Source organism: Uranotaenia lowii, chromosome 1 (assembly GCF_029784155.1).
Source record: "Uranotaenia lowii strain MFRU-FL chromosome 1, ASM2978415v1, whole genome shotgun sequence".
Lineage (NCBI taxonomy): Eukaryota > Metazoa > Arthropoda > Insecta > Diptera > Culicidae > Uranotaenia > Uranotaenia lowii.
Genome location: NC_073691.1, coordinates 205,990,838 through 206,010,469, shown reverse-complemented (window position 1 = coordinate 206,010,469; position 19,632 = coordinate 205,990,838). Strand labels below are relative to the sequence as shown.

The 19,632-nt window shown below is 40.9% G+C and overlaps 1 protein-coding gene across 1 annotated transcript in view; it reads right to left on the bottom strand.

The window, feature by feature from the left end:
- Positions 1 to 19,632, bottom strand: part of LOC129745127 (protein serrate-like) — a 140,439-nt gene that overhangs the window by 63,822 nt on the left and 56,985 nt on the right. Inside the window, exons 2-3 of the mRNA XM_055737993.1 lie at positions 18,678 to 18,795; positions 18,315 to 18,586 (exon numbers count right to left, since the gene is read on the bottom strand). Of these exons, the coding sequence (XP_055593968.1) occupies positions 18,315 to 18,586; positions 18,678 to 18,795 (390 nt within the window). The remainder of the gene's footprint in view (positions 1 to 18,314; positions 18,587 to 18,677; positions 18,796 to 19,632) is intronic.

Genomic DNA, 19,632 nt, shown 5'->3' with positions numbered 1-19,632 from the left:
CCCATTCGTTCGTTTGGGATCGAGGAACATTTCGTACAGCTTACGGAACATAGGAAGATAGAGTAGGAGACCTGCAATTTTCGGGAGGCTTCCCAACAGCAGTCAACAACAGTGACATGATAGCGTGCTGCAGCATATGATGATGAACGGTAAATTTGCATGCAACAATCTACACATACCGCGTGGCAACCTGTCGACAACCAGGCAAGCATGGCCGGAACGCCTCACCTGATACATCAGCATTGGAACTCCGTTCGGAAGATGATTCACCGCTAGATGGCGTCTAGTAAACCGATCCGGCCCCTTCGGAGGAATTCCACATCACGTCTTCGACCCTACCAAAGTGATGATAAGATTAACGTGAAGTGATGGCACAAATGCACCACTAGTTAGGGTAATCATATGCATCTACGTATCTCCTGAAGGTAGGCTGTAGTCGGGTGGAGTGCGTACTGAATATTAAATTTTTTTGCGAACGTTTTGTTTTCGTGTGATGCGCGTTGTAACTTTTGTTTTACACCTTGGGATAGACTTCCGATGCTGATCACATTGGCGATCCTGCCACATCAATAAATCTCTCGGAGCTCTCACCCACTTCCAAACGCTGCTGGGGGACTACCGTTTTCGAAGCCTGGCACGTCCATCAAATTGAGCAACCAGTAGATGGAAATAAGATACTCCACGGCAAGAGCAGCAGCATCCCGTGAATCGAGCAAACGAAATGCGTGGCACCTACATATCTACTACTGCTGCTGAAAACGTGCCAGTCAGACAACCTGGGCAGCACCCGCACAAAAACCCAACCCCTCGGAACTCCCAACAGGCTAGGCTAGACGACGATGGATGATGATGATCTTGTTCAATTTATGCGCCCTCAAACCCGTAGCAGGTATCCGTACCAGGGTGGCTGAGGATTGTGCCAATCTGATGCTAGTTTTACTTTTATTTTGCGCGCAATTACCATCTTTCGGATGGTTTTCTCACTTGGCGAACTTCCTCCTGCTCTGCGCGCTCAGGTCAAGGCGTTGGCTCATGCTGATGCTGATGCTGCCACTTCTAGCCGGAGCTAGCAGCGGGTGGATTTGAAAAATGGTAATTGCGAATGCTAGTGGCGCAATAAAAGTGCACTTCAGCAGCCCAACAGTTTCCATATAGGTAGTGTTACCTTCCCGCAGGGCTCCGGGTGGCACTCGTGGAGGTTTCTCTTCGTTCGCTGCTGCAAAAGTAGTTGAAGAGCGGAAATGTAGTGCCAATAATTAACTTGGAGCAGCTAATTGCCCCCGCATCGAGATTTTAGTTTTGTTAGGTGTTCTTTTTCTTTATTTTGCAAAATAGGCTGCCGCAAATCAATCGGATTCGAAACGGTGCTGTTGTGTGGGAAGTAAGTTTCGAAACGGATCCATTTTCGTTGAGCCGCTGCGCTGATGCCGGATGAAAGTGTTTCGCTAACAGCAACTGAAAGCGAAATGGCCCTTATTTAGAGCGGGGCAGAAAGTAAAGACGATTGTTGAAATTAGGCAGTATTTTCGGAAGAAAGCGGAGATCAAATTGATCGTTAGAAGAGAAAAAAAATGTTGGTTTGTTATTTCTGTTTTTTTTTTTTGGATAGACATATTTCCTAAAAAGCTGATAGTGTAATGTTAATATAAATCCGGCGTTTTCGGTCAAAACCTGCACCTGGAAGCTGTGCAGACCTGTCCGGAGCTTCGAAGCTAGGAAGCCGTACTGGAGAGCACCCAGATCCCGAGCTGCCGGAGGAACGACACACACACTCCTGATTTGCTCACTTTCTCGCCGACTGGCTGACTGACTGCGTGCACACTTACGAAGAAAGACCCGATGTTGGTTTTATTCATTCACACATCCCCCTTCTATCCAAAACAAAATAACATTATTATAATCATTTAAAAAAACTTTCTTTTTATCAAACTTGGAAAATTGGAATTTTCATTTGACACATTGTTCTCTATTATCTCAAGGTGTTTCTTCAAACCGGTTGATGATTTATTTGATCAGATACTAAAGTTGTATTCTAAATCCGCTTCATAGTTGAATCATATCTCAATCTGTTCTCTCAATCGGCTAGATTTGAAGCTGTCTTCTCGACTCGCTTCTAATTCCTATCTTATCTCAAGTTGGCCTCTCAACCCGCTTGATTATAATTTGATTAGATTTGAAGCTGTCCGATTTATGCACTTTTCAATTTCAAACTGTTTCTCAACTCGATAGGAATTTCTATCGATGTGTTCAGGCTGTCCTCTCAACTCGCCTTCAAATTTCAAGCGGTTCTCTCAAATCACCTTTAAATATCAAGTGGTCCTCTCAACTTGCTTGAAATTCCTATCGATATGTTCAGGGTATCCTCCCAAGTCGCCTTTTCAATTCCAAGCTGTCATCTCTTTTGAAATTTCTATCGAAATGTTCAGGCTGTCCTCTCAACTCGCATTTAAAATTTCAAGCAGTCCTCTCAACTCGCTTGAAATTTCTGTCGATACATTCATGCTGTCCTTTCAACTCGCCTTTTCAATTTCAAGCTGTCTTCTCAACTCGCTTGAAATTTCAAGCGGTCTTCTCAACTTGCTTGAAATTTCTTTTGATATGTTCAGGCTGTCCTCTCAATTTGCCTGTAAATTTCAAGTTGTCCTCTCAACTTGCTTGAAATTTCTATTGGTATGTTCAGGCTGTCCTCCCGAGTCGCCTTTTCAATTTCAAGCTGTAAAATCGCTTGAAATTTCTATCGATATGTTCAGGCTTTCCTTTCAACTCGCCTTTTCAATTTCAAGCTGTCTTCTCAACTCGCTTGAAATTTCTATCGATTGGTTCAGGCTGTCCTCCCAACTTGCTTCTCAATTTCAAGCGGTCCTCTCAACTCGCTTGAAATTCCTATCGATATGTTCAGGATATCCTCCAACTCGCCTTTAAAATTTCAAGCTGTCCTATCAACTCGCTTGAAATTTCTATCGATTTGTTCAGGCTGTCCTCTCAACTCGCCTTTCCAATTTCAAGCTGTCCTCTCAACTTGCTTGCAATTTCCATCGATTAATCAGGCTATCCTCTCAACTCGCCTTTAAATTTCAAGCTGTCCTCTCGAGTCGCTTGAAATTTCTATCGATATGTTCAGGCTGTCCTCTCAACTCGCTTTAAATTCCAAGCTGTCTTCTCAACTCGATAGGAATTTCTATCGATATGTTCAGGCTGTCCTCTCGTCTCGCCTTCAAATTTTAAGCTGTTCTTTCAACTCGCTTGAAATTTATATCGATACTTTATAGCTGTCCTCTCAACTAGCCTTCAAATTTCAAGCAGTCCTCTCAACTTGCTTGAAATTTCCATCGATATGTTCAGGCTGTCCTCTCAACTCGCCTATAAATTTCAAGTTGTCCTCTCAACTCGCTTGATATTTTTATTGGAATGTTCAGGCTGTCCTCCCAACTCACCTTTTCAATTTCAAGCTGTAAAATCGCTTGAAATTCCTGAACATATTTCAGGCTGTCCTCTCAACTCGACTTTCATTTTCAAGTTGTCCTCTCAACTCGCTTGAAATTCCTATCAATATGTTCAGGTTGTCCTTTCAACTCGTCTGTTCAATTTAAAGCTGTCCTCCCAACTCGTTTGAAATTTATATCGATATGTTCAAGCTGTCCCCTCAACTCGCTTAAAATTTCTATCGGTATGTTCAGTCTGTCCTCTCAACTCGCCTTCAAATTTCAATCTCAACTCGCTCGAAATTTTTATCGAATTGTTCTGGCTGTCCTCTCAACTTGCCTTTTCCATTTAAAGCTGTCCTCTCAACTCGTTTGAAATTTTTATCGATATGTTCAAACTGTCCTCTCAAAAGTGTTCAGCAAAACCAAACGAAATCATAGAGATCATCGCTTCAAAGATCATAAAATTGTGTGTCCAAAACCATCCGAAGGACATTCTTAAGCTATTCTTTCGCAACCAGAAAGCTGTTACCGATGACTTGAGCCGGATCGAGCAGGAGCAGTTAATCAAATTTACGATTGAGCAATCGCGTTGCATAAGGCACCACAAATCGTCCGCTGACTGACAACTGACGAGTTTGGGCTCAGTCATCCCAGTCGATCGCCAATGAACGAGCTCGAAAATATTGATTCACTTTTATGATAACCCACGAAACCCCACGCGCCGCCTCCCTCTTCTGGCCCGCCCCCAAGGAGCGGAGCAATTAATCTTCTTCGAAAAGGTCGTGTCGCAAAAATCGGAGCTCTTTTACAACCTCCGTTGGCTTTAAAAGCTATTATAGCGATAGCTAGGGCTAACGACGAAGCAGCTCCCCCGCACTTTGGCAAAGACGCCATCGTCGTTGTCGTCGTCAGATGATAGATAACACAGATGAACCAACCACCTCGTCTCGTCGTACCAATTCAATCAGCTCAGCTTAAAGAGTCTGCGCGCAGAGGTTGAAAGTGTGTCATCCTCCTAGGGTCGGGACAAGTGACGTAGCTGTGAAGGTTTTCGTTCGAAAATAGATTCAGTTTCCCGTTTTTCTACTGACCAACAACAAAATAAAACATTCACTGGCTGTAGCTGGTTGTCAAAGATGAGTTCCTCCCGAAAGTCGGAGATTTAGCGCTCTGGCAAACCGGTTTTCGCTTTCAGCTTCTTTTTAGCGGTGCGAAATTTTTCGCACCAGTGATAAATCAAAAAATGGCTTGCCAAAATCGCCCCATTCGCTTAATCCCGTTGGCCGTTTTTTTTTGTTCCGGCTGTCGTCCCCTTCGGAAGAGAATGGCTTTCAATAGAGACGAATTTTAAATTTCCATCGTAAAATTATTCGCATTTATCTGCATAATTGGATTTGGTGGATCTTCTCCGCGGCTGCGGTTCGAGATTTTATCACCCGAGGGAAGTTGGCGATTTGTAAACTTTGGAAATGAATGCTGGAGAAAGTGATTTAAGGATGTGCTGGTGTATCTTGTGATTTTTTTTTCTGTAGGGCGGTGCACAACAAACGATGACAGCTGTCAAATTCTTCGGCAATTGGCATCATCATTCGCCGGTGCCCAAATTAAACACAGGACATGTTTTCCCGATGGCGGCAGACAATTGCGTAACCGTGCTAATGAGGAAGAATTTTAATGAACATTTTCCCGCGCCTGGTTATCGGGAAAAGCCTAAAATTTTGGAAATTCCAAGAATGTCCTCCCTTGTTCGATGGATGAATGAAGTAGTGGCCAGGAGTTTCTCGTTGGTTGCTTAAAAAACAGAACGAAAAAATCTCCCGAATTTCCTCCTGGGTTCATTCAATGCATCCCTCGAATGCAACTCTCAAGGTCTCGGTGCAAAAACGGAATCACGAAAAAAAATCACAGAATTTGTGTTTTTCCAGTTGAGGAATTTTAATGAGACGAAATTTTTTCGGATCCCGCCTTCACCCGCCCTCTTATAAGTGTTTTCGGTGAGAACCTTCGCTTCCCAAAAGTTTCCATTCTTGCTTGGATTTCCTTTCTTGGTTCGATTAGCGCGGCCAAGGATTAAGCGTTCGTGAGGAGTACATAAATTTAAACCACAGAGCGCGGAAAGCGCTTCGGATATTTTTATATTCGCTCGGCTGGCTCGGCGGTTGTTATTATGGCGATCGATTTCGTTAAACGATTCCTCTTCCCGCAGGACCTCTTCCTTCATGATCCTAGTCCTCATCCGGCCGACTCCATTCTATGGAAATGAAGTTGCAATTTGCAAGATGACCCAATCCAATTCCGTTTGCAGCGCGGACAATGGTTGTTGGTGGCGGTTTGCTCGAACAGTGTGTCTCCAGGTTGTTTCGACCCTAAACGAGTTTCGGAATCAATATCAATAAAAATCTTATTAAAAACTATTTGAAGAGACCATTGTTTCGGTCGAACTCGCTCAACGTGTACCCGGGGTGTTCGCGAACGATGTTCCGCAAGTTGTTCCCATCACACACACAAGAGAGCCGATTACGCTAAATGGCACTTTAAAACGAGTGAACGGGGGGCCCTTCCGAGGGTAACCGTTCTCCGTCCGCGAATAGCAACGGCACAACAATAAAATGCATAACGGAAAAAGACAAGTTCGGATTATGGCTGTTGTGGGTATCACCGGGCTGGGAAAATTGAATTGTTAAATGGTGCGAGTTTTGCCGCGATTTTATCGATCGTTTAAAAGCGATGAACGACGGTGAGGCACTCGGCTAGGGTTCCAACGACCATTTTTGGCCCTTGAACTAGCGACGAGCGACATGGAAAAGTAGGCGTTGACCCGTTTACAAAACACTTGCTTTTAATGTAGGCATCTCTATATTATCAACATTTGAAATGTCATTTGAGAATAACTCAGCAAATTTGTCTGCCAAACTTTTCAAAAAGGCGATCTGAATTGCTAAGACACCTACTATGGCAACATGAAACTTCTACTCTTTCTAAGTATCTGTATTGCATTAGATCGGAGCGACACTGCACTTCCCAGAGACAGGTCCTAATCGTTGGTGGTAAGTTTTTTTTCTGTATCCATTTCTCGACATTACGGATCAGACGATGGGTCTCTCTAATCCTTCGATTTCTACTCCCTTTTAGGTATTTCTATTTTGAATTAATTTGGAATTTCACCTTTAATCTAACAACATACGATCGAGGTTTCCCCCTTCGATCTCAAATGTCTTCCTTGCAGAATTTGGGCAGATGATGCACTCAATCCAGCAGCAGTAGTATTGTCGAATTCGAGCAAAGCCTAACAGAAATCCACATCATCATCGGCACATTTTCGCATCATTCGTTTCACTGAAGCCATTAGACTGCGGGCTAAAGAGTGTGTCACATCAAATTGCATCACGGAAAAAACGCCATAGAAATTTAATTTTTAGGAATTATATCTTCAGCTTTCGCTTATAATCAGATAAGAGCGTATAGATCACATTGGCCATGCTTCACTGTCAATTTTTCGTAAATTTGGTAAAATGTCGTTGAACGAAAAAGAGCGTCGTGAATTAATCCTGCGCACTCATTTCGAGAATCCGAAGTTGTCACATCGGGACATCGGTAAGATGCTGAGAATCGTCCAATCCACGGTCAGCAGAGTACTAAAACGATACTTCGAGAACCTAACCATCGATCGGAAGGTGAAGAACGGCAAAAATGGATGCTCCGTCAGTGAAAAAGATCACAAACGCGTAGTTAACCAGTTTAGACGTGATCCGAGAAGTTCAGTCCGGGATGTCGCCAAAAAGCTGAATTTGTCAAGTTCATTCGTCCAGCGGACCAAGCAGCGAGAGGGCCTGCGTACATATAAGGTTCAGAAGGCTCCTAACCGCGACGAAAGGCAAAACATGGTGGGGAAAACGCAAGCCCGGAAGCTGTACACCGAAATGCTGACGAAGTCTACGTGAAAGCGTACTTTCGTCAGCTGCCGGGCCTATGGTTCTTCACCGCAGAGGACAAATTCAGCGTTCCGGAGGAGATTCGCAAGCAGAAATTATCCAAGTTTGCAAAACTACATGATGTGGCAAGCGATCTGCTCTTGCGGAAAGCGGAGCGCCCCCTTCGTGTTGACCGGCACGGTAAACGGGCAGGTTTACCGTAAGGAGTGCCTACAGAAGCTCTTACTACCACTATTGAAGCAGCACGAGGGCTCGACCATCTTCTGACCGGATCTCGCTACGTGCCACTATTCAAAGGACGTGTTGGAGTGGTACGAAGCCAACGGGGTCACCTTCGTGCCAAAGGAAATGAACCAGCCCAATAGAGAAATATTGGGCGATTATGAAGCAGGCCCTCCGGAAGAACCCAAAAGTTGTCAAATCGGAGGTGGACTTCAAGAGAAAATGGATTCCTGTTGAAAAAAAAACTACAACCTGAGGTTGTACAGAACCTTATGGACGGGGTAAAGAGGAAAGTGCGAGCATACGGGCTTGGGCTCGAAGTATGAATATAAAGATAATAGATAACTGTCTAAAATTTTCAAAAGGATCGGTCTACTGGGCGAATTTCTACAGCGTTTTTTCCGTGATGCAATTTGATACTCGTAGCAATGTGGCATCCCCATTTTGAGGATTGTTGTCACAAACGATTCTACGAGTTACTTCGAAAGCTGTAAAATACTCGTTTGAAAACTTCACAAACTTTTTGGCTGATTTGCTGTTGGTGTCCGCTGCGTGTATCCATTGCTTTGCTTTTCCTCCAAACTTGAAAAAATCACTTCCGAGTTGCTGAAAACACCGCGAAGAGATGGAATTAGGTATAAGTGTTTCCTTGGTGTTAGATTTGTAAATTTTTCGTCGATCCCGCACTTTAAAATGACATCTTCTATGTTCTAATTTATTCTAAAAATATCGTCGCTGCTTGTTTTTTCGTTTTTTCAATGCCTCCATGCGTCTCATGCAGCAAATCCAACATCCTAGAAAACATGAAATCGTAACAGAAATGATAACTTAAGTCGTTTATAATGGTGTTGCGAATCACAATTCCATCTGCATTGTGAAAACGGTCGTATAAAATGTCGTCTGAAGTCAGTTGTAATTGGATATGATAGAAAGTCGCCAGATGAGAATTGGGTGTTATTGACCAATGAGAAAACTGGAAAATATTGTCGCTAGCAATGGTTTGAAGGCTATGAGAGTAAAATCTTGCGCTCTCTTGCATTCTTCCAATAGGTACGAATAAGATGTCGGATAACGCCCATTGGTGTAATTTTAGTCGCTTAATAAAGAAATGAAATTTATGCACGTATTTAGCCTCCACTTTGGTAGATAAATGCTGTTTTTTCAACTTTCATCATTCATAATGTTAATGAAACATGAAAGAATATAGCTACATGATTGTTTGCTGGGATTTGACGTATCATTCTACTAGGAACGAAGATTTTACCTCCACAAAAAGTAATCCGTTGTCTTCATAAAGATTTTCCTTTAACTGTCAGTAATATCGTAGATTTTCAGGAAGCTTAGAACGATCCTTAGGCCATTCATTTTGGTAGAGCTGCAGCAACTTTGCAAGAATGGGAGCATTCTCGTGTCGTTTTTGGAATTCTTCCACCTTCGTGCTCTAAGCTTGATTTTCTTTGGACTAAACTTTGCGTTGATTTGAGCAGCTCGACTTAAAACAGCTTTCTGTCGTCGGTAGTGTGCCTCTAACATTCGTCCAAAAATCAAGATGTAGCCAATGTATATTATTACGCCCTCAAGATCGTAAAAGAAGAATTCATTCCACTTTTGTAATGACTCCACTGACACATTCAATGCAAATGGAAACCTCAGGAATTTCAAAATTTCAAACGATGTGCTGAAGCTACATTGATTGAGATGATAGAAACCGTCCTTAAGGTCCAGTACTGTGTGAAGTATTCAGCAACCCTCAAAGCTGAGGCCAAGTCTTCTAGCGTAGGAAATTGGTAGAAATTTCTTCTCGGCACTGCGTTTAATTCCAAAGGGTCCAAACACACCCATATTGCCCCATATAACTTCTCAACGATTGTGATATGATTCACCCAGCCTGTCGGTGCATCCACTCGACTAATGACCTGCGACTTATCCATTTCCTCCAACTTTCTCTTCAGCTTTTCTCTCAATGCTAGTGCAATCCTTCAAGGTGGCTGTTTACCAGATACGGCGTCTGGTTTCAGCGAAAGATGGCATTTTTCACTAAATTTTCCAACTGCTTCAAAAACGTTACGAAACTTCTCTACGAGATCTTGGGTGTTTTCACTCACAACGTTGCAACAGCCCTAGCTGAATACATGCTGTGAGACTCAAAATCGGTTGTTTGCTTACATCTGAATTCCAAAATTCGTTTTTTAGCTCCTGACTATTTTTTTTTTCATACGGCAGCTTTATGAGAAATCACACGGCCCTTTTGAGGCCAAAGCTAGGTTAAATGAAATGGGTAGGATTGGGAGGAGACTGCAATACATCGGGCGAATTAAGAATGTGTCTCATTTAAACTCTCTGACAAGTCAAACCCTGGCGAACCAGGGCTGGACTTGTCAATGAGCTCTATTGCGAGCGAGAGTATTTTATATCGATTGTATAATGTGTAAATGTGTAACAGTGTCATTCGAAATGAGCAACAAATAGTAGCTTTGGAGGGCTGAGGTTTGTCGTGATATTAAGTAGTATTGTTTCATGCGAAGTGAGCAACAAATAGTAGGCTTTGTAGGGCAGAGGTTTGTTACCAAAATGAAAAGTATTGTGTCATGTGAAGTGAGCAACAAATAATAGCCTTTGTAGGGCTGAGTTTTGTTGTCACAGTGAGAGTATTGTGTTATGTGAAACAAGCAACGAATAGTAGGCTTTGTAGGGCAGAGGTTTGTCGTTATAGTGAGTAGTATTGTGTCATGCGAAGTGAGCAACAAATAGTAGCCTTTGTAGGGCTGAGGTTTGTTACCAAAATGAAAAGTATTGTGTCATGTGAACTGAGCAACAAATAGTAGCCTTTGTAGGGCCGAGTTTTGTTGTCACAGTGAGTAGTATTGTGTTGTGTGAAATGAACAACAAATAGTAGCCTTTGTATCGCTGAGGTTTGTCGTGATAGTGAGAAGTATTGTGTCATGGATTGTGAGCAACAAATAGTAACCATTGTAGGGCTGAGGTTTGTTGTCACAGTGAATAGTATTATGTTGGGCCCTACCTGTCACCTAAGGTTACTCGATTCAAAAACTTTGAGTCCATAATAGTTTTTGCTTGAGATTGGCATAGATTGTATTATCGCGTAGTATATTGAGTAGCGTGGCGATTTTTACCTCGTCAGTCTTAGAATCATACCCGATAGCAATCATGAAAAACTCAAACTGCTGTTTGAACTTTTTACTCTGCAACATAGCCAGACAAACCGAGGGCATTTGATCTCTTGAAGCTATCCATCCTTATGCTTTCTTCCGTGTGCTTTATTGGCTCTTCCTCAGAATCTCCAGTGAGCCTTTTCGGTGGTAAAACCACACTTCCTCGATGTCTCCCGATTGGCCGCATGTTGCTATCCGTTCCAACTGCTCAGCAAAAAACTCTTCCAGGTATCGCCTAGACGATAGCTTTTTCTCCTTAACCTAATGCGACGGTCTGGCTTAACCGGATTTGGAGAATGCTTTTTAATTTTCATTACGTAGTCTACGGCTTCGCCATGCTGTGATATTGTGTGAACAGACAGTAAAAGCGTGTGCAAAGCTTGCTTGTGGGATAACAACTAATTTATGACAGCTAGATAAACAGGTAACTTTTGTGGCACAGGTAATAAATACAGATTAACTACTACATACATAACAGTATGGTCCTTACTCCAAAACTAAATTTAAACCTACCCACATTTAAGGAAAGAACGAAAATACGAAAATTCCAATTCAGGTGAGCTGCCAATTGCTGGTCATCCTGAAAAGCTTCCATTCACACGTAAATCACTGCTTTGGGTGGATACACTGAGAAAGCCAACCGATTATCTCTCCGGACGAGAAATCCTTTCGAATGTCACTCAATCCGTCAACTAAGTGGATCAACCCGTCAACCAAACCCAATGCCGGACCCAACCCAAGCTCCGGGAAAACTTTAATTAAAAAGCCAAAAACAGTTGAATGTGATTTGATAAAAATCGGGGTGACAGACGCGACGACAGCAGTTCTTTCTCTTGAAGGAAGGGCTCCTCCGAAATATTTCAAATTAAACCAGGTGCTGAACTCGGTCTGCCACGCTGCCGCCTTTGCGTGATTGACGTGTGAGATATGGACGGATGGATGGATGGACGGAGAAGGAACGCAGCGCCCTTAAAAGGAGGAGCCAATGCATGCGTCTGCGAAACCTCAACCAGGGCCGGTGGTGACGCTTCTCGCCGATCGATTAATGCCGGTCGAAAGGCCGTTGCAGTTTTTTTTCCGATCCACAGTTGGACGTCACCGGAGCACGGTGGTGACGACAGCCATGGGGGAAAGCAATTTTCATTTTTCCCCCGGCGGAGATCGGTTCGTGATTTTATTCACCCAGTTAGAGACACCGACCGCCATCTTGGGACGGATTTTCTGAACGAGCACGCAACCGTGGAGCAACCAAGACCAGAGTGCCTAGTTGGTTGATGTTCAGTCCAAGGAAAGTTCATCTTTAATTTATCTCTGGTGGTTTACATTCTTTTCGTGCAACGGCGTGCATTCAGCCTCGGAGAAAAACTATGGCGCGCGAAACCTTGCGTAATGGAGCTCTCTCTGATGAGGCGATGGCTGGCGTCTGCTGCCGCCAGGGACTGGCCCCGTTTAAGTACAGTTCAGGCGATGTGATCGATAATTTTTCCCCCGACGAATGATCCAGAGCTACGAGGATCGCGGTGTGTGATAAAATTATGCTTTCGGTTGCTTCTTGGTCAGTCGCGGAGCAGTGGAGTGCTTCTAATTTGAAGAGACTACCAATGAGTTGTTTCGGTTTGAAAAGCATTGTAGATCAGAGGCGTTTCTAGTCAGGATCAAACGGAAGTATAGATCCAAACCTATTTTCAAAAAGCAGTCAAAGTGATTGGTCCTTCGAGCCGGATTGTGACCTACATCGTCACACAAAAAAAGGAAATGTCATGATCCTGTTCTAAAGCGATGTTATTGGTCCTCGAGCCGGATTTTACAACCAAAGTAAACCCTCGAACGCACCTGCACTGAACAACACCATCTTGCAAACAATTATCCGTTCAAGGAACATGAAGCGTTACAAACTGATAGCGACGACAACGCGTACGACACACGGGTGTGCAATTGCAACAGATGTAATAATACCTGAACGCAACATGCTTCAACAACGGCAAAAGTCAGATATTACCTGATTCTCTTCGCCCCGCTGCATTCTTTCCAAACCTCCACAACTCTTAAGCTGCCGGAGCCAGTCTATAATTTTAGCCGGGGGAGGACCCCCCATCGATATCGATTGCCCCAGCAGCCAACATCAGAAGCATAAACCAAGTCCCTCCGGTCTCGTCCGAGGGTTTTTTTTTGCTCCGCGATCTTCTACCGCAAATCCCTTGAACACGCGTACCTTGGTAATAAATTTAGTATTTCTGATTCAGTACGGTGATCCCGAGCTCCGAGACGTTCTCCAGAAACTAGGAGAAGGAACGCGGCAGCAAATGGGGACAAGAAATCAGTTTTCTGCCAAGATTCACCCAGAGAGATAGCACTGATGTCTGATGCAGTTCGCCACAGTGCACGATTCCCCGATCTTGTTGATGCTGTTGATTTCTGCTGGCTTCACTACCATACCTCTTCTCCTTTCAAAGGCCAAACGAAAGCGGCGAAAGAAAGCGATCACCGATCATTGGGAAAGAAGGTTACTTTATACATTTGTAAAATATCGATTTTCCTTCCCCGGTTTTCGGGACCACAATCTGAACCACGTGTCCACCAGCACCCTTCTTTATTCCTTCGGAAGAAAATCGATGATTTATCCAGCGACCACCGATTCTTCGGTTCCCCCCTTTCGGCGAGGAATCCGCTCGCGATAGCTGGAGGAGGTTCGTTTGTAGTTTAGTTCATTTCCCCGTCCGCAAAATCATAAATAATGGAGGAAATAATGCATTGTAATGTGCTGGCCCATGACCATGGTAGATGGGACGCGGCACTAGCGCTTCTGCTTTCCGGGAAGAATTCCACTGGCCGCGGTTGTGGCCTGAGGTAGCCACTCGGGTATGTCTTCGCGATCGTGGAAAACGGCGATTTAATGTCATTGATCGACTGAATCGTTTTCCGACAGTTGCTCTGTGGATTGTCCCAAAAAGAAGCTGATTTTTGTGATCCAGTTCCATCAGTCGGGGTGATTGGTCCTTTGAGCCGGATTGTGTTTCAATAGAGAGCCCGATTTCCGTGATCCAGTTTCATTTCGAGGCGATTGGTCCTTCGAGCCGGATTGTTGAAACACTTGTAGAAAATATCCCAAAATAATTTACTGATTAAGTTTGATTTTCCCAGTAATTTTTTTCCTAACAGCTGAAAGATAAATGGCCCATCAGCCCATGGTTGCAGTTTTACAACTAACTACCTTTGACTTCCCCCAATTTCGCCCACAAAAGCCCACGGCAAATCTCGCAACTCTGATCCCATTAATCACACGAAGCTTCAAACAAATCGAAAAGCACAAAACGAAATCGGGGTCGACCTCCGGGTTCAGCTAATTGAGGTTTTGTTTGGCTTCGCGCGCTTGCTGTCTCAAACACTAGGTTGCAGCGCGAAATGGCCGCCGCGATTGGCAATAAATTGCCAAGTTTCGCTTTCAAGAGCCTAGCTAGCCAGCTCAATTCTTCCTGATTGCAACCGAACGGCATAATCATCATCATCATCATCATTGGATCGGACGGACTGAACTTTCCAGCCCGCCAAGAAATTAATTTGCCACCACAAACTTCCCTTCCCTAGCCATTCCTTCTATAAATGTTCATCGGTTAAATATTTTTCCCGCAACCAACTGCAATAGACACAATCGATTGCAACTCATCAGCCGGGTGGAAGAACCAAACGAATAAAAAAAACCAAATCAACTCGAACACAAACATGCAATCGTTCTGCTGCTGCTCCAATTCTTGAAGCTGCTGGATGGAACCTTATTAAAAGAACTTATTAAAGAAGCGGAGGAAAAAACTTAAACCTTTCCAGAAACGCCGAAAAACGGCAACAAAATTGCCACAGTTTAAGAGAACCGGAGGAACAAAAGTGCAAAATAAACAGCCGATTGAGCCGCGCCACCAGCACCCGGTGCAGAAAAATTGCATTGCATGATGATGATGAAAGTCATCTGCGGGCCAAAATCTTCCATGAGAAGGTTAATTTTGTTTTAGTTTTTTTTTCACTCAGGATCATCTTTTGTTTACCGACATTTACCGGGGTTGCAAAGCTTTTTAACGTCCAGAGCATTTAAAGACACCAAAACAAAATCTTTTTTTTTTTTTTGAAAGAAAATATTACTCTCTGAGAATAACTCAACAGAACAAAGACAAGAAGCGATCAGTCTGCTGGTGTTAAAATGTTTCCCAGCCATCCTGATGGAGGTCACTTTTCGACGAATGTGGGAATCGATTTGTTTTTAAAATCGAACATGTACCGAAATAATTAAAACGGGGGAAATTATTTTTAAAATAGGGCTATTTCGAATTGAGAAAGGTCAATTTATGAAGGTTATTGTGGGAACTATTTCAATCGATGACCCAGGAGTGAGATTTTCTCACAATAGTTGATACAAAAAAATCCATCGACGTAAACTTGTTTTTAAAATGACACTTGATAACGGCATGCCCTTAAATAAGAAATGAAGAAGCAAAATGCGTTTGGATCAAGAGGATTTTTCAATGAGGCCTTCAATTATTAAACTTTGGTGCCATGAGTATGAATAAGAAACTTTCAACAGCAAGAATTGTAAGAGGCAATCGAAAGAAAATCATTGATTTAAAAAATCACAACAATAACAAAACTGCTAACAGATCTTAAATTGTCAAAATTTTCACTGTTAAAAGTGTAAAAATTGTCAAAATTGTCAAAATTGTCAAAATTGTCAAAATTGTCAAAATTGTCAAAATTGACAAAATTGTCAAAATTGACAAGATTGTCAATATTGACAAAATTGTCAATATTGTCAATATTGTCAAAATTGTCAAAATTGTCATAATTGTCAAAATTGTCAAAATTGTCAAAATTGTCAAAATTGTCAAAATTGTCAAAATTGTCAAAATTGTCAAAATTGTCAAAAATTGTCAAAATTGTCAAAATTGTCAAGATTGTCAAATTTGTCAAAATTGTCAAAATTGTCAAAATTGTCAAAATTGTCAAAATTGTCAAAATTGTCAAAATTGTCAAAATTGTCAAAAATTGTCAAAATTGTCAAAATTGTCAAAATTGACAAAATTGTCAAAATTGACAAGATTGTCAATATTGACAAAAATTGTCAAAATTGTCAAAATTGTCAAAATTGTCAAAATTGTCAAAATTGTCAAAATTGTCAAAATCGTCAAAATTGTCAAAATTGTCAAAATTGTCAAAATTGTCAAAATTGTCAAAATTGTCAAAATTGTCAAAATTGTCAAAATTGTCAAAATTGTCAAAATTGTCAAAATTGTCAAAATTGTCAAAATTGTCAAAATTGTCAAAATTGTCAAAATTGTCAAAATTGTCAAAATTGTCAAAATTATCAAAATTGTCAAAATTGTCAAAATTGTCAAAATTGTCAAAATTGTCAAAATTGTCAAAATTGTCAAAATTGTCAAAATTGTCAAAATTGTCAAAATTGTCAAAATTGTCAAAAATGTCAAAATTGTCAAAATTGTCAAAATTGTCAAAATTGTCAAAATTGTCAAAATTGTCAAAATTGTCAAAATTGTCAAAATTGTCAAAATTGTCAAAATTGTCAAAATTGTCAAAATTGTCAAAATTGTCAAAATTGTCAAAATTGTCAAAATTGTCAAAATTGTCAAAATTGTCAAAATTGTCAAAATTGTCAAAATTGTCAAAATTGTCAAAATTGTCAAAATTGTCAAAATTTTCAAAATTGTCAAAATTGTCAAAATTGTCAAAATTGTCAAAATTGTCAAAATTGTCAAAATTGTCAAAATTGTCAAAATTGTCAAAATTGTCAAAATTGTCAAAATTGTCAAAATTGTCAAAATTGTCAAAATTGTCAAAATTGTCAAAATTGTCAAAATTGTCAAAATTGTCAAAATTGTCAAAATTGTCAAAATTGTCAAAATTGTCAAAATTGTCAAAATTGTCAAAATTGTCAAAATTGTCAAAATTGTCAAAATTGTCAAAATTGTCAAAATTGTCAAAATTGTCAAAATTGTCAAAAATGTCAAAATTTTTAAAATTGTCAAAATTGTCAAAATTGTCAAAATTGTCAAAATTGTCAAAATTGTCAAAATTGTCAAAATTGTCAAAATTGTCAAAATTGTCAAAATTGTCAAAATTGTCAAAATTGTCAAAATTGTCAAAATTGTCAAAATTGTCAAAATTGTCAAAATTGTCAAAATTGTCAAAATTGTCAAAATTGTCAAAATTGTCAAGATTGTCAAAATTGTCAAAATTGTCAAAATTGTCAAAATTGTCAAAATTGTCAAAATTGTCAAAATTTTCAAAATTGTCAAAATTGTCAAAATTGTCAAAATTGTCAAAATTGTCAAAATTGTCAATATTGTCAATATTGTCAAAATTGTCAAAATTGTCAAAATTGTCAAAATTGTCAAAATTGTCAAAATTGTCAAAATTGTCAAAATTGTCAAAATTGTCAAAATTGTCAAAATTGTCAAAATTGTCAAAATTTTTCAAAATTGTCAAAATTGTCAAAATTGTCAAAATTGTCAAAATTGTCAAAATTGTCAAAATTGTCAAAATTGTCAAAATTGTCAAAATTGTCAAAATTGTCAAAATTGTCAAAATTCTCAAAATTCTCAAAATTCTCAAAATTCTCATAATTCTCATAATTCTCAAAATTCTCAAAATTCTCAAAATTCTCAAAATTCTCAAAATTTTCAAAATTCTCAAAATTCTCAAAATTCTCAAAATTGTCAAAATTGTCAAAATTGTCAAAGTTGTCAAAATTGTCAAAACTGTGAAACTTTAATAATTTTGCTAAAACAAAATAATTCAAATGACATCCGAAAATAAAACGAAAAGTAAGTAATGCGCTTTGATTTGTAAGCATTTTTGATACACGATAAATCTAAATCACACATTTTCTTAACAAAACATACTTAGCCCAGAGAACAACCTCTAGAACATCTTAACAAACAACAAAACAAAAGCAACAACGATGCGATTTATTGGAGCCTTTTCTTGTCGTGGGACGAAACATCTGTTGTTCAGCTGCATGAAAGACGCATAATAAGTTGTTATTCGTTGTAGATCTCTTGTTTACGATGAGGGAATTGATCACTTAAGCTTTTCTTTTGGAAAAGAGCTATTTACGGAACAATACGATGTTTAATTGATGTAAATCTTCGGTTTGGCAATGAGTATAAAGAAGTTTACGGTCATACGAACTGATTTTCCCTCCAAAAAACTAACCGAATCACAACAAACAAAAAAGACAGAATTTAAACTGTCAAAATTCTGATCTGCTAGAGGTTGATCCGGTAGTTGCGAGTCCATTTTTCTCACCTCAAGCACGCAGGTGAGTGACTTAAACGGATCGGTAAACAAATGCAAAACGAACCTGATCCCACTCGACAGACGAGAAACCGCAAAAAGTCAGAAACCTGCGGTTTCTCTCAGCTAGCTCCCGAAAAAATTCTTCCGGAACCGTGACCCTCCTTCATATGCGTAGAGACGCTTAGTCCCTTAACAACAACATGCAAAAACCACAACCCGCAACGAAAAGGTAAACAAATAAAAATAAACAAACAATGACTCACCGTCCACCGGAACGTGAAGGGAAGCGTCACCCGGCCGACTTCCGAATCAGACAGCACAAAACTTGACCCGCCGAGGACCGGGGTGCTGGCATTCCCGAAGGCACACCCATACATGGCGGATGACGACGACGACGTCGAATCGGAACTTGGTTCCAGCAGCTGCTGCTGCTGTTGTTGCTGTTGCTGCTTCTGCTTCAGCTGCCCAGAAGCCGACGTCGTGCCCTGGTACTCCTTCAGGCACAACCGAAATGCCGTCACACATGCCGGACATCCTGTGAAGGGAAAAAAGATGTTTGCAAACAATCAAGTTCGGGTGCTTAACCACAAAAATGGGACTGGGTTTTTGGGAAGGTTTTGGCTTACCGGTCGTCTGGAGTTGCTGCTTCCCCGTCGGCATGCCGCAGCAATATCCGGACAGCAGGTGACTGTTTGTGTTGGCAATCTCCAGAATTTGCATCTCGAAGAAGCCGGAGGAGGATACCTGGGGATGAAATAGAGATTAAGAAAATATTAGTTAAACACATTCACCTAAGACACATGAATTGATAGAAAACTGTAAAAGAATCTCATATTTTCGGATTCCTGTTTGCAACATGTTTCAGCCTACTGTTTGAGTTACATACCCAGTAAAAAAATAGGTCTCATTAGCGTAAAAAAATCTTAATTGTACCAAAAATTGGGGGAAACGACACAAAACAGTTTTACAATACATTATTAATTCATTGCAAGTTGCTTGAAAAACATTGTTTTGTAACTTTGGTAAACGCTCAATTTTCGCAATATTAAAGAAAATTTTTCGTCTGCCAAACGATATTTTAAAACCAACCCAATTCAAATCACGAATGCGCTGCACTCTCAATTAATTCAGTTATTTTACGACCTGGATCGATTCTCGGTGAAATTTTTATGATCCCTCCCGAGTCCGACCCTACTTTGGGGACAGTTTACTGTGGGATTTCGATCCGGCCGAAACCCAAAACGCAACGTCAGAACCTCCGGTACCAAAGCGTCATCGTCCTCAACGGCAGACATCTTCCAGGAAATTCTTTGCCCGAACGGAACAGAAGCCGATCGGGTGGTCCCCGCATTTAATTGGGAAACGTTTGTCGACGTTTTATTTCACTTCTCATCCGTCTGGCTTGAAGTTTGGGATCGATCTAGTCCGCTGACGCTCATTAGCGTCGTCGATCGCATTCAAATGTCCACTTGGTGGTTGGTTAACAACAACAGAAAAAAACCCTCTCTCAAACGAGACCAACCAAAAGGCAAACGCAAAGGCACTAATTAGGAAATTATTCATCGCGAGGCCCCGACGATC